The 12,238-nt window shown below is 51.3% G+C and overlaps 2 protein-coding genes across 7 annotated transcripts in view; both read right to left on the reverse strand.

Moving 5' to 3' along the window:
- Positions 1-1,035: 1,035 nt before the first annotated feature.
- PYGO2 (pygopus family PHD finger 2) lies at positions 1,036-7,595 on the reverse strand. Of its 2 annotated transcripts, none has more exons than XM_081891700.1 (4): positions 7,427-7,595; positions 4,556-4,605; positions 1,155-3,110; positions 1,036-1,115 (listed from the first exon to the last, which is right to left on the reverse strand). In XM_081891700.1, exons 1-3 carry the CDS (start codon positions 7,548-7,550, stop codon positions 2,022-2,024), a joined length of 1,263 nt encoding a protein of 420 aa, XP_081747826.1. In that variant the 5' UTR covers positions 7,551-7,595; the 3' UTR covers positions 1,036-1,115; positions 1,155-2,021. The 2 variants fall into 2 exon arrangements, with proteins under 2 accessions (XP_081747826.1, XP_081747827.1); XM_081891701.1 differs by having other exon boundaries at positions 1,151-3,110.
- A 1,985-nt stretch (positions 7,596-9,580) lies between these two features.
- SHC1 (SHC adaptor protein 1) overlaps positions 9,581-12,238 on the reverse strand; it is a 46,898-nt gene continuing 44,240 nt past the window's right edge. For all 5 annotated transcript variants that reach the window (XM_081891555.1, XM_081891553.1, XM_081891556.1 and 2 more), the window contains 2 exons: positions 11,264-11,514; positions 9,581-10,496 (listed from right to left, as the gene is read on the reverse strand). In XM_081891555.1, the coding sequence (XP_081747681.1) occupies positions 10,368-10,496; positions 11,264-11,514 (380 nt within the window). In that variant the 3' untranslated portion in view covers positions 9,581-10,367. The remainder of the gene's footprint in view (positions 10,497-11,263; positions 11,515-12,238) is intronic.

Consider the following 12,238-nt stretch of genomic DNA (forward strand, 5'->3'; position numbering starts at 1 on the left):
AGTTCTCTAATCCTCTCAGCAACCTTGTAAAGGGAGGTAGATTTTATCTCAGATGCACACCTGTTGCGGAATCAGACAAGAGCCTCTTTCGCCATGACATTTCGCCAGTGTTCTTTTCTGTAGCGTGGAAATGGTTCACTCTGTCCTCTCCCTCCCACCCACCCACCCACCCCCTTAACTTCTACTCCACTGTTGGAAGGTTTCCCCTAAAAGCACCGCAGCCAGGAAAAAAAAACCCAAACCAGAGATTTTGCCTTTCGATTTCTAAGTCCCTTGCCAGCCTCTTTCTTGGCAAATCTCAGCAGTCCAGGCTTGTCCTTGGCAGCTGAATGGGTTTGGGGTTTTGTTTCTTCAGCAACCAGCCGGGGGGGGGGGGCTGCTTTGAAAGGAAGCAGAAGCTGAGAGGTGACACTTTGTCAAGGAAGCAAATAGGGGGGGGGGGAATGCCTTTTTGTGTGTGCGTCTCAGTAGACTCTGTTCTTTCAAGCCTCGGATTGTCCAAATTGGCATTTTTTGTGGCTTTGGCATGTGGAGGGGATGCTTAGCCAGCATGTTTGGGGGTCAGAAAAATAGAGCAAGGGCATGAAGGTCTGGTTTGTAAATTTTGGGTGCTTATTCCAACAGGATCAGATCAATTGTCTCTCTAATCAAGCATCCCGTTTTCGACAGTGCACAAAGGGAGTTGCCTTCTACAAAGGCAGACCACTGGCCTATTTAGTTCAATACGGCCCACGCTGGCAGCAGCTCTGAAGGGTTTCAGAAGGGGGAGGCAGTATATGCCTCTGAATACCAGCTGCCAGGAATCTCAAGCAGGGAGAGTTGCTGCTGCACTCAGTTCCTGCTTGTGAGCTTCCTGTCGAGGCAGCTGGCTGGCCACTGGGAGAAGAGGATGCTGGATTAGACGGGCCACCGACCTGATCCGGCAAAGCCCTTCGCATGTTCAAATGCAAACCACTAATTCATACACACATGAATGTATAAGTAAGCAGGTCATTGCTCCCTCCCACCAGCTTTCAAATTGAGTTTATAACAGCCCGGTACAAAATTTTTCTTTTAATACGTTCACATAAAAACCAAGAGAGGGAGAGATAGAGGCTGTAGGTGTCTGTATGTGTCTGTGTGTGTGTACAGCACACACACACACACACACACACACACACACACACACACACATAGCAATGATTCCCTACTCCCCCAGATTCCCTTCTTTTCAAAAAGTCCAGCAGGACAAAACAGATTTTTTTTTTTTAAGAAAACAATTATCAAAATCACACCAGTAACCACTTGACCAACACACACACACAAGTACAAAAAGGATCTGGGTCTAAGGGAGAAAACAAACAAACCCGCCAATTTGTTTTTAAAAGTAAAAATTTAAAAAACCAAAAAGATGTCCAAGAGGGTTTCCTCTTGCATGGCTCTCTTGAAATGCCCTCTGAAAGAGGTTCAGGGCAGGGGTTGGTCTGTTCTCCATTACTTGAGGGCCTGTCGACCTTCAAAATATCCACCCTCCTCACAGGGCCCAGGCTTTGGCAGACTTGCACCTGGCAGTAGTTCTAGGGAAATGGGAAACTGAGGGAACCGTGCTGCATTTGAGGAGAGCGGGTGGTGGTCCTCTTCTAAGAAAACGTCAGCAGAAGAGAGAGCATAGACACCCCCAGTGAAGTAACCGCCCTCCAGTTTATGCTAAATTGCCGTCCGCTGGGCATCTGCAGCCCAAGACTGGCTGTTCTGTGGCTTCGAACCGCAGCAGCGGCTGTAAAGAAAGCACAGGAGATGGAATGCTGGAAGGCTTGAGAAGAACAGCTCCAGGTTCCGGAGGTCACAGAAGGTCAAAAACTCTGTCCTCCCCTCCCACCAAATTCTTTCAATAACTGGGAGGCTTTGAAAATGTGCTACCCGTGTTCCTTGGACAGGCTGCAGAATCCACGGACGAAGCCGAAGAGTGTCTAGTGGTACAGAGCAGGGATGCCACCACCTCTGACGCCCAGGCAGAGGGAAGCGGCTGCGGCGGAGGAGACTCAGCCGTCGTTGGCGGCCACCAGCTGCCCCATGCCCTCTCGGATGTAGACCGACTGGATCTCCTTGGTCTTCAGGCAGAAGTCGCAGGCCCAGACGGCCGAGGCCTCGGTGGTCAGCAGCCCGTAGGCGTTCTCGGTCATCCCCGTGCACTCCCGGTGGAACCACTTCTGGCACGAGGCCTCGCACAGGATGGCGTCTTGGTCGTCGTTGACCTCGCTGCGGCACGCCCCGCAGGGGTACACCAGGCCGGGCGGAGGCTGGTGCCCCGAGTTCCCGGAAGCCTTGCTGGAGGGCGGGAGGCTGTTGGCCTCAGGCGTGCCGCCTCCGCCGTGCCCCGTGCTGTTGGGCGCAAAAGGGGGCTGGGTGCCGTTGATGGCTGCCGGCGAACCACTGTGCTGCTCCTGGCTGAAGGTGCTGGGGGGCGGGTTGAGCGGTTTCCCGCCGCCATTGTCTTCGCCGCTGCCACCGCCAGGGGGGAAGCTGGGGTCGGGCCCGGGGAAGGCGCTGGGGTTGGGGGGCAGGTTGGGGAGGTTCGGGCGCTGCATGGGGGACTGTCCGAACAGGTTGCCCGGCTGGTTGAAGCGCTGGGCCATCGGTGGCCCCCCGGGAGGGTTTAGGGCGGGCCCTGGGCCCATGTCGCCTCCGCGTGGGGGCTGCCCCATGGTTGGGGAGATCATGGGGCCGAAGCCGCCCATGGGGCCCTGCATCAGCTGCCCCCCGGGGGGACTGAAGTTCTGTCCCAGGGGCTGGCCAAAGGGCTGGCCGCCAAAGCCCATCCCTCCGGACTGCACATACCCGGGGTTCTGGGGAGGCATGTTGAAGGCGGGACCCATCTGGCTTGGTCCAAAAGGGGGGGGCTGTCTGCGCATGGGCTGCGGGCCCCCGCCGTAGCCAGGCGGCACTTGCGGCCCCATCGCCCCCTGCATGCGGAAGTTCCCAAAGGGTCCGGGGCTGCCGAGGAAAGGTGCGGAGGCAGAGCCAACTTTGGGGGCCCCGAAGTCATCCTCAAAGGGGTTCGATGCCACCAGGTGGTCCACCATGGGCGTGGGCGGGGGAGCAAATTCTGAGAGGTGGGAGTAGGCAGGGCCCTGGAAGGGAAAGATGCACCACAGTTAACGGGGGTAGCAGGGGACCTCCGCTGCGCGGATGAAACCAATCTGTACATTATGCCCAGGGAATTCTGGGCTGCTCCACCATGGGGCTGAAAACAGGGTCGTATTTCTTGACCAACCTCCCCATCCAGGATGGCCATTTGATTTAACCAGGTTAATTCTTAATGTTTTCCCCCCTATAACTCAATTGTTCTTTTTTGGAAAATGACACCCTCCCCTCAACAAAAATATATTGAGGTATACAGTGAAGACACGGCATAAGAATGTAATTTAACCCAGAGCAACCGAAGAGAGGTTCGGAGGGTGGCAACCTAAGAACGGGGCCTTTTCTGCAGTGGCTCCCATTTGTGGAATGTTGTCACTTGGCACATTTGTTTACATATCTCTAGATGCCAGGCGAAAAGGTTCCTCTTCAACCAGACCTTTGGCTGATTGCGAACTGATGCCCTTTTAAATGTGAGGTGCAAGGGGGGATTAACTGGGTCGTCTCTGGTCTTATTTTTCATTACCTATTTTGTGTTTTTTTATTGTAATATTGTGTTGTGAACCTCCCTGAGATCTATGGGTATAGGGTGGTACACTAATAATAATAAATAATAAAACAACTCTGGATGTCTGAGAAAGTTCAGGACTGTTTGTCTTATTCATGTAATCGATAAAACAGTGTCAGTCAGTTGTAAATGACTCTTTGCGTCTATGCCAGCCGTATTTTGTTGATCAATTTCTCCATGAGGACTAGTCACCAAATTATGTTAAGTTATTTCAATAAGGATGCCCCTTCCATGTCTTTCTAAAACACATGGGCTATAGCAAGTCTAACTGCTAACAACAGTTAACTAATAAGAGATTTAAATGAGATATCTGCATTCTGAACCAGAGATATATTCAACGGGCTGATTTGTTTGACCAGTGATATTAGGTATCTCAAATAATGACCATATTTACTCGAGTCTAATGTGCCATCGAATCTAATGTGCACCTCAATTTTCAGAACTTTGAAACAAACAAAAAAAGTATTTCCTGGCGAATGTAAATGTGCCATCGAATCTAATGCACACCTTAATTTTCGCAACATGATTTGGCCCAAAAAGGTGAGCCTTAGATTTTTAATAAATATGGTAATTCTTTTGCAGCTGCTACTCCAGCTTTAAGACAGTTGCAAATCTGCTTTTTGATCAGGCAAAAAATTCACTCTCCAAATGACTGAAGCATTAGAAAATGGAGGCAGCAAAGCGGTAGGATCTGTGTGGAGCAGGAAGAAGTAAGGAAAAACCCAGATCCAGAAATCTTACTTGGAAGAAAATTAAGGTGCGTGCAAGGGAGAAGGGAAGCAGACAGTAATTCTGAGAGGCTGCTCTGTAGAGATGTATTAACGCTGATTCATATACGGTGCAAACAGACAGACACCCCAGTCACGTTACCTGTGTATTGGACTTGCGGCGCTTCTTCTCGGGACTCTTCATTTGAAGGCCTAATTAGGAGGAGAAAAGGGAGGAGAAAATAAAATGTAGATGCGGCAGTGGCGAGCTAATCCAAAGTCTGGGTGGTCAGTCACAACCTGAACATCCCAGTGCACTGCCTTGCAACTAAGCCCGCCCACGTCACTAGACCACAAAACCCAACAACACCCTGTTTGCCTGTCTACAGATAACTATGCTAGAAATTTGTGTTTCAAAAACAAAATCAACTGCATCAAGATCATTCCCTGCCTAGTTGCTTGCTTGGGAGGAGGGAAGAACCTTGCTTTTCCAGCACTTTAAGAGAGACATTTAAAAAATGCATTGATTGAATTAAGTGCCACAGGATGTTGCGAAAGCTGCCACCTTTAATATGCTTAGAAAGGGGATCAGACAGACACAAGGAGGTGGGCTGGGCTATCACTAGGCTTGTTAGCTGTGATAGCTAAACAAAACTTCCAGGCCTAGAGGCAGAATACTTTTGAACAGATGTTGCTTTGGGGAAGTGCTGGAGGAGAACAAACCGTATGAGAGGGGAAATTGCCTTCAGGCCCTGCTGAAATATTTGCCTGGGCACTGTGGAAAACTGGGTGGTGGGTAAAAAACACCCTGTGATCTTGAGATGAAGGGCAGCATATAAATGGAGTTACTACTACTACTACTACAATGTGTCCATGCTCATATTAAGCAAAACAGTTCTTAGATTCTTCTAAAGCATGCCTGGAGAAACTGTGGCTCTCCAGATGTTGGACTACAACTCCTATCAATGGCAATGCTGGCTGGGGCTTATTGTGTCCAGTTCTGTGCAGCACAATTTAAGGAGGATATTGACAAGCTGGAACAAGCGCAGAGGGCAACCAAGATGAAACCAAACCTTAGGAGGAACAGTTGAGAGTTGGGGATGTTTAGCCAGGTAAAAAGGAGACTGATAGGAGATACATCAGAAGGGCTGTCCATGGAAGATGGAGCAAGCTTATTTTCTCCTGCTCCAGAAGCTAGGGCCATAACCAATGGATTCAAGTTGCTAGAAAGGGGATTCCAACCAAACATCAGGAAGATATTTCTGACAGCAAGAGCTATTCGACAGTGGGACAGACTCCCTCGGGAGGTGATGGACTCTCCTTCCCTACAGGTTTTCAAGCGGAGGTTGCATGACCATCTGTCATGAATGCAATTGTAGGGTTTCGACCAGATGACCCTTGGATTCCCTTCCAACTCTACAATTCTATGAACACCTGGGAGAACCACAGGTTCCCCATTCCTGCTCTAAGGGACTAGATAAATTCCTGGCACAATTGTCCATTGGTAGTTGGAACTGATGCTTTTGAATTATGGTGCTGGAGGAGACTCTTGAGAGTCCCATGGATTGTAAGAAGATCAAACCGATCCATTCTGAGGGAAATCAGCCCTGAGTGCTCACTGGAAGGACAGATCCGGAAGCTGAGGCTCCGATACTTTGGCCACCTCATGAGAAGAGAAGACTCCCTGGAAAAGACCCTGATGTTGGGAAAGATGGAGGGCACAAGGAGAAGGGGACGACAGAGGACGAGATGGTTGGACAGTGTTCTCGAAGCTACCAGCATGAGTATGACCAAACTGCGGGAGGCAGTGGAAGACAGGAGTGCCTGGTGTGCTCTGGTTCATGGAGTCACAAAAAGTCAGACACAACTAAACAACAACAACAAAAAGTTGTCACTAAAGATAAAATAAAAATCACGTGGAGAAGACAAGGATTGAACTTGGGACCTTCTATATGTGAAACAGATGCTCCACCACTGAGCTACAGCTCTTCCCTATAACCAAGGGACACGGGAACCTCTTTATTCTGAGTCAGACCACTGGCCCATCTAGTGTCTTGACTACACTGACAGGCAGCAGCACTCTAGGGATGTACACAGGACCTTCCAAGCCCCATGTGGAGCTGCCGGGGGTTTCAAGCTTGCACCTTCTGCATGCAAAGTACATCCCTTCCTCTAACATTAAAATGAAGATTCATTTCATTTTCACTTACTACATTAACATACCACATTTTTTCTTCCAAGGGTCTCAAGGTGGTGTACATGGTTCTCACCCTCTCACAACAAACCTGTGCGGTAGGTTAGTCTAAAAGATGGTGACTGGCCCAAGCTTCGCCCAATGAGCTTCATAGCTGAGCGAGGATTCGAACCCTGGTCTCCCAGGTATTCCAACACTGTAACCATTACGCCACACTGCCTCTCATGGTAGTAAACAAAGGGCCAATTTAAAGAGGAGCGCAGGAAGCTGCCTAATCCAGAGTGAGGCCATTAGTCCTTCTAGCTCTGCACTGCCTACCCTGGCTGGCAGTAGCTTTTCGGGATTTCGAAAAAGACATTCACCGCATTGGGGAGCCAACCTGGGACCTTCTGCGTGCGGAAGAGATGCTCCCTGCCTCTGAGCTTGCAGCCCTTCTCCCGACTGCCCTGTTCCTTCTAACTCACCAGGGTTCACGCTATCACACTGAACAAGAGACTCAAAAGGACCTAGAGCTACCAGGCGAGGGCTTAAACACAAGGCTGCTCGTAAGTCCCATTGATTTCAAGGGTGGAAGGAGCTGCCACTCGAAACGTGCCGACTCCATAAGCCTAACTTCCGAGTCCCATTGATTTCAATGGATCTGATCTCAGCACAGCTAAGTCCGAACCCAACGTGCACGTTTTAAAAGAAAACAAATATTTAAATTCCAGAGGGAAAAGGGGGTTCCACCCATAGACAAGGCACCCCCCCATCATCATCATCATCATCGTGCGCCCTCCCCTGTCACTCAAGGCCTCCGTCTCCATGGCAACCACCCTCGCCCGCCTCCCGGGCCCTTACCGGCCTTGCCCTGCTTGCGGCCTGGTCCTGTGGAGATGTTCCCTGGCGGAGGAGGCGGCGGACCCGGAGCAGGCGGAGCTGGGCCGACTCCCCCCTCCAGCTTGTCGGGGTGCGGGGCCGCCATAAGAGGGAAAAGGGGGGAAGGGGGAGGGAGAATGGGGGGAGGGGAAGAGCAGCTACGAGCGCCGGAGGGGCCCTGCGCGCGCCATCGCGACGAGAACAGGAAGCGGAAGCCCAAGACCATAGAGTCGAGAGGACAGAGCACCGCTTCCGCCTGCGACCGGCTTTGGAAGGAGAACGCGCGCCGTTGTGCCGCTCTAGGGACTTAAGCAGCTCTATGGCGACAGAAAAAGGCGAGCCGCGCTCAATAGTGAAAGGAAAGGAGGGACACTCTATTTCCCCCTCTCTATGGCTCAAGGAACCTAGCCAATAAGAAGAGAGCTTAGACGTGAGGCGAGTGAAGGGAGATTGGAATGTACCATTTCGTCAGCGGGGGGGGGGGGAGGGAATAGAGAAACGTTTTAGCAGACACAATAGATCCTGACCCTGCCTAAGGTTCTTCACGCGGAATTAAATCAAGACACGGCCGGAAGGTTAAGACCACTTTCCCCCCCAGAACGGGTGGCATGACACGCATCCTCTCCTTACCTACCCCTGTGGAATATTCCTAAACAGCAGGCGGACAGGCTTAATCCTGACGGGCACGGCCGTTGGCCAATCAGCAGCAAGGAACAAAACGCTCTTAGCCAATGTAGCTTAGGCTCTGCCTTAAGGCATCATGGGAATTGTAGGAACGAATAAGAAGCGAGCATAGCCATCAAAGTTTCCCATTTTTAACGGGGAAATTCCCTTATTCCGAATAGGATTCCTCGCAAGAAAAAGGGAAAAGTTGACAGCTATGGTTTGGGGAAGCAGCTGGAATTCCAGAGAGACAAGCAAGTGCGTGGCGACCTGGGGAGGAGCAGGGGCTTTGGGATCTGCTCTGGAACGGTTAAGAACTTCTATATTAGAAGTAGTTAGATATATTAAGAAAAAGTTTAATTATGATAAAAGTGTGTATTGGCAATAAGTAATATGAAATCGAAATATGGAATAGACGGGAGGTTGGGTCTTTAGTGTCAAGACCAATACATGTTTTATTGTTTGCCAAGAAAATTATGTGTCTATGGTTATTCCTGTGTGTAATTTGGTATTGGTCTTTTTTTCTTTTTTCTTGCTGTATCAATATAAATCTTTTTTTAAAAAGTAAGACCCGAGTAAGACTCTTTGCTGGGTGTCCCCAACTCCACCCCACCTGCAAGCTGAACAAACGAAAAAGGAAGTTCCAGCAGCCACAGCTTTAAAGAAATACCAACTTTTAATAATAATAATAATTATAATAATAATAATAATCATTGGGTTCCTTTGGTATAATCAAGATAAAATCAAACCGATAAAAAGTGTGTGTATAGGATTGGGGGGCGGGGAGACACGTGAGGTGGAAATGAAGTCCCCCAGGGTGGGGGGACAGGCACAGTGATCATGGGGGTGTGTGCGTGAGGAAGGGGGGGGGCTACACTTTGGCTTCTGGAGTATAACATTGTACATGCAACACTAAAGTTATCAAACTTATTTACAGACCTGGGGAGGGGAGGGGGTGTGGCTGCAGCCTGAGCGCTGCAAGGAGACGTGGCTTTCCTCTACCCCCACCTCCTGTCTCCCTGGGTCCCTTGGGTGCTCTGGAAAGCTTTGTGCTCCCCAATATTGCCTCCTTGCGGAAGGTCCTCGAGTTCAAGGACCCACAAATCCCGAGGGGTCCCTGCGCTGCTAAGGCTGTGCTTTCATAGAATCACGGAGGTGGGAGGGACCCCTGAGGGCCATCTAGTCCAACCCCCTGCAATGCGGGCGAGGAGAGGGGCTGTAGTGTAGGGCGTAGCCCAGAATAATCCCGCCCCCTCCTCCACCTTCCCCGCAGGGCACTTTTGCCAACAGGGATGCCCAAGGGGTGTAGGAGTGCCCGGAGAACAATGGCCTTCTTCTCTCCCACCCCTACCCCACCGCCCTCCAAAGCAGGCCACCACAGCAAGAGGGATTTTGCATAAAATCTCAGACCTGTAAAAGGGTCAAGGCACACAGAGTTAATTAATATGTAAAGTGAGTGGGGGTTTTTTTGGGGGGGGGTGTATGTGTTACACATCTGGGTCCAGGGGGAGATTTGCGCTCTCTGTTTTTGTGCTTTACAAAAAAGTGGGGGGGGGGGGGAGAGAGGCTATTGTTTCCCTCCCTCCACCCTCTCCCCCACAAAGGAACAAAATATGACCAGCAACTTTGGCATTAGCTGAATCCATTGGGCAAAGATTCAATCGGGTGCTGCTACAAACGGAGACGGGAACGGACTTCCGCCCAGCCGCTTTAAAAAGTCAAGAGAAGAAGGGTGAAGTTACCTGAACTGGGGGTGGGGTGGGGGGTAAATAAGCAGGCAAAGTTTGGGGCTCTTCTGCCCCAAGGGAAGCTGTGCAGGCACGGAATCCAGCAAGGGCCACGAGAAACCGAGACCCTCGCGCCCTCGCTGAGGACTAGCGCCTTGCGCAGGCTTTGCAAAGGTGAGGCAGTGCTGGCCCAGGGCCTCCTTGTGAGAAATGAAAGGTGGGTGACGATAAGCGACAGGAGAGCTTGTTGATAATCAGAGAGCATCTTCTACCAAGGAGGGATTTGTGGAGTGAGGCAGGTGTCCAACTCTCAATAAAAGGGAGACGCTTTGGCAGAGATGGCACCGCTCTGGCCTGTGGTGGAGGGAACCATTGATGCCTGGTGAACAGGCGACACGTGAGTGAGGAACAGAACACCCGTAAAAGGCAGGAGAAGCTGAGGTGAAGCTGCTGGAAGGGGCAAGGCGGCATTTTTTTTTCCACTGAAGGATTTGGGGGGTGGGGATTAGGATGACACCCCGGCCCCTCGCTGCTCACGATCTCCGCTCCACTGGTTGCTGCAGGCAGAGCTCGCTGCCCGCCGAAATGATTGGCAGCCGATTGTCCATGTGGTAGCTAATGAGGTGGCTGACGCTCTCGAAGCGATGATCCTTCGTCCGGACCTGCAGGTAGGGGAAGGAGACTCTGGCTGTAAGGCTTTTTTTTTAGTAAACCCAAAATGCACTGCTTGCGCAATGGGGCTCCCCCTCATTCCTGCCTCTTACCCCACAAAACTGGCCTGGGAGTTGGTGTTGGGGAAACCCCCAGAAGAGCCCATGAGAGGAGGAGAGGGACAAAACAAGAATTAGTGGGCTCTAGCTCCGCCCACCTTTGGGTCTTCTTGCTGCCTGTCCTTCTGCCTCTGGCTCCACCTCTTGTTGGCTTTGGCTCCGCCCACCTTTGGGTCTCCCTGCCTCCTGTCCTTCTGCCTCTGGCTCCGCCTCTTGTTGGGCTCTGGCTCCGCCTACCATTGGTTCTCCCTGCCTCTGGCTCCACCTCTTATAGCTCCGCCCACCTTTGGGTCTCCCTGCCTCCTGCCTCTGGCTCCACCTCTTGTTGTCTCTAGCTCCGCCTACCACTGGGTCTCCCCGCTTCCTGTCCTTTTGCCTCTGGCTCCACCTCTTATTGGGCTCTGGCTCCGCCTACCGTTGGGTCTCCCTGCCTCTGGCTCCACCTCTTGTTGGCTCTAGCTCCGCCCACCTTTGGGTCTCCCTGCCTCCTGTCTTTCTGCCTCTGGCTCCGCCTAGCGTTGGGTTTCCCAACCTACCACCCTACTAGTCTCAACAGGGGGCAGCCAGCAAAGCGGGGATTTGTGACAGGAGGGGCTGTTTTGTAGGTTGCACTTGGCCCCTCTCGCCCCACACCCTGAAGCAGAAGAAGGAAGCCTCACCACTCCTTCGGGGTCCACAAGGAGCAGGTGCTTGGGCTGCCCCCCCTGCAGCCCGGTCAGCACATACTGCCCTGGCGTGGTGGTGCTCTCGCGCACCAGGAAGTCTCCGTTGGCCTGCAGCAGCTTCTCGGCATCTTTGCGACTCATCCGGCCGTGGTACCAGGGCTCCCGTCGGAGCTGCTCCTCCATGGAGGCCACCAGCTGGGCTGGGGACGCAGGCGGCGGCCCCCGCAAGGCATCCTCAAATGGCTCTGGGGAGAGAGGCAAGCGGTGAGAGGTGCACGACAGCCAAGTGAGGACTAGGAGCTTGACAACTCCTTTCAGTGCCAGCGAGATATACAGTGGTACCTCGGGTTAAGAATTTAATTCGTTCCGGAGGTCCGTTCCTAACCTGAAACTGTTCTTAACCCGAGGTACCACTTTAGCTAATGGGGCCTCCTGCTGCCGCTGCACGATTTCTGTTCTCATCCTGAAGCAAAGTCCTTAAGCCAAGGTACTATTTCTAGGGTTAGTGGAGTCTGTAACCTGAAGCGTCTGTAACCCGAGGTACCACTGTCATCGGTTGGAGACTACAAGACGCTAGCAGAAGCCCACAGAGGGAAAATGAGAGTGGGGCAGGAAGCTCCCTCATCGTTTTATTCATTTATTAATTATTATTATTATTATTATTAGGGATTTATGGTGGGAGCTGGAGCCGAACGCACCACATTGGTGATGCCAGATTTTGAGCATTAGGAACTCTCCCACTACTCCCAATTCAAAAGTTTACAAATACCACAATAGTTTAAATGGAATGGTTTCAAGTCAGAAACATGTCAACACTATTTCTTGATCATCTCTTTTCAATGGGATATGCAGTTCTGCAGGAACAGGTGTGTATCTTGAGATGGGAGAGCAGTTAAAGGAACACTACTAGATTATTTACACCTGATTATTGAGATCTTGTGACAAAGGGCGGTAGATAAACCAATCATA

Source organism: Podarcis melisellensis (genome assembly GCF_964234715.1).
Source record: "Podarcis melisellensis genome assembly, chromosome: 16".
In the NCBI taxonomy this organism is placed as follows: Eukaryota; Metazoa; Chordata; class Lepidosauria; order Squamata; family Lacertidae; genus Podarcis; species Podarcis melisellensis.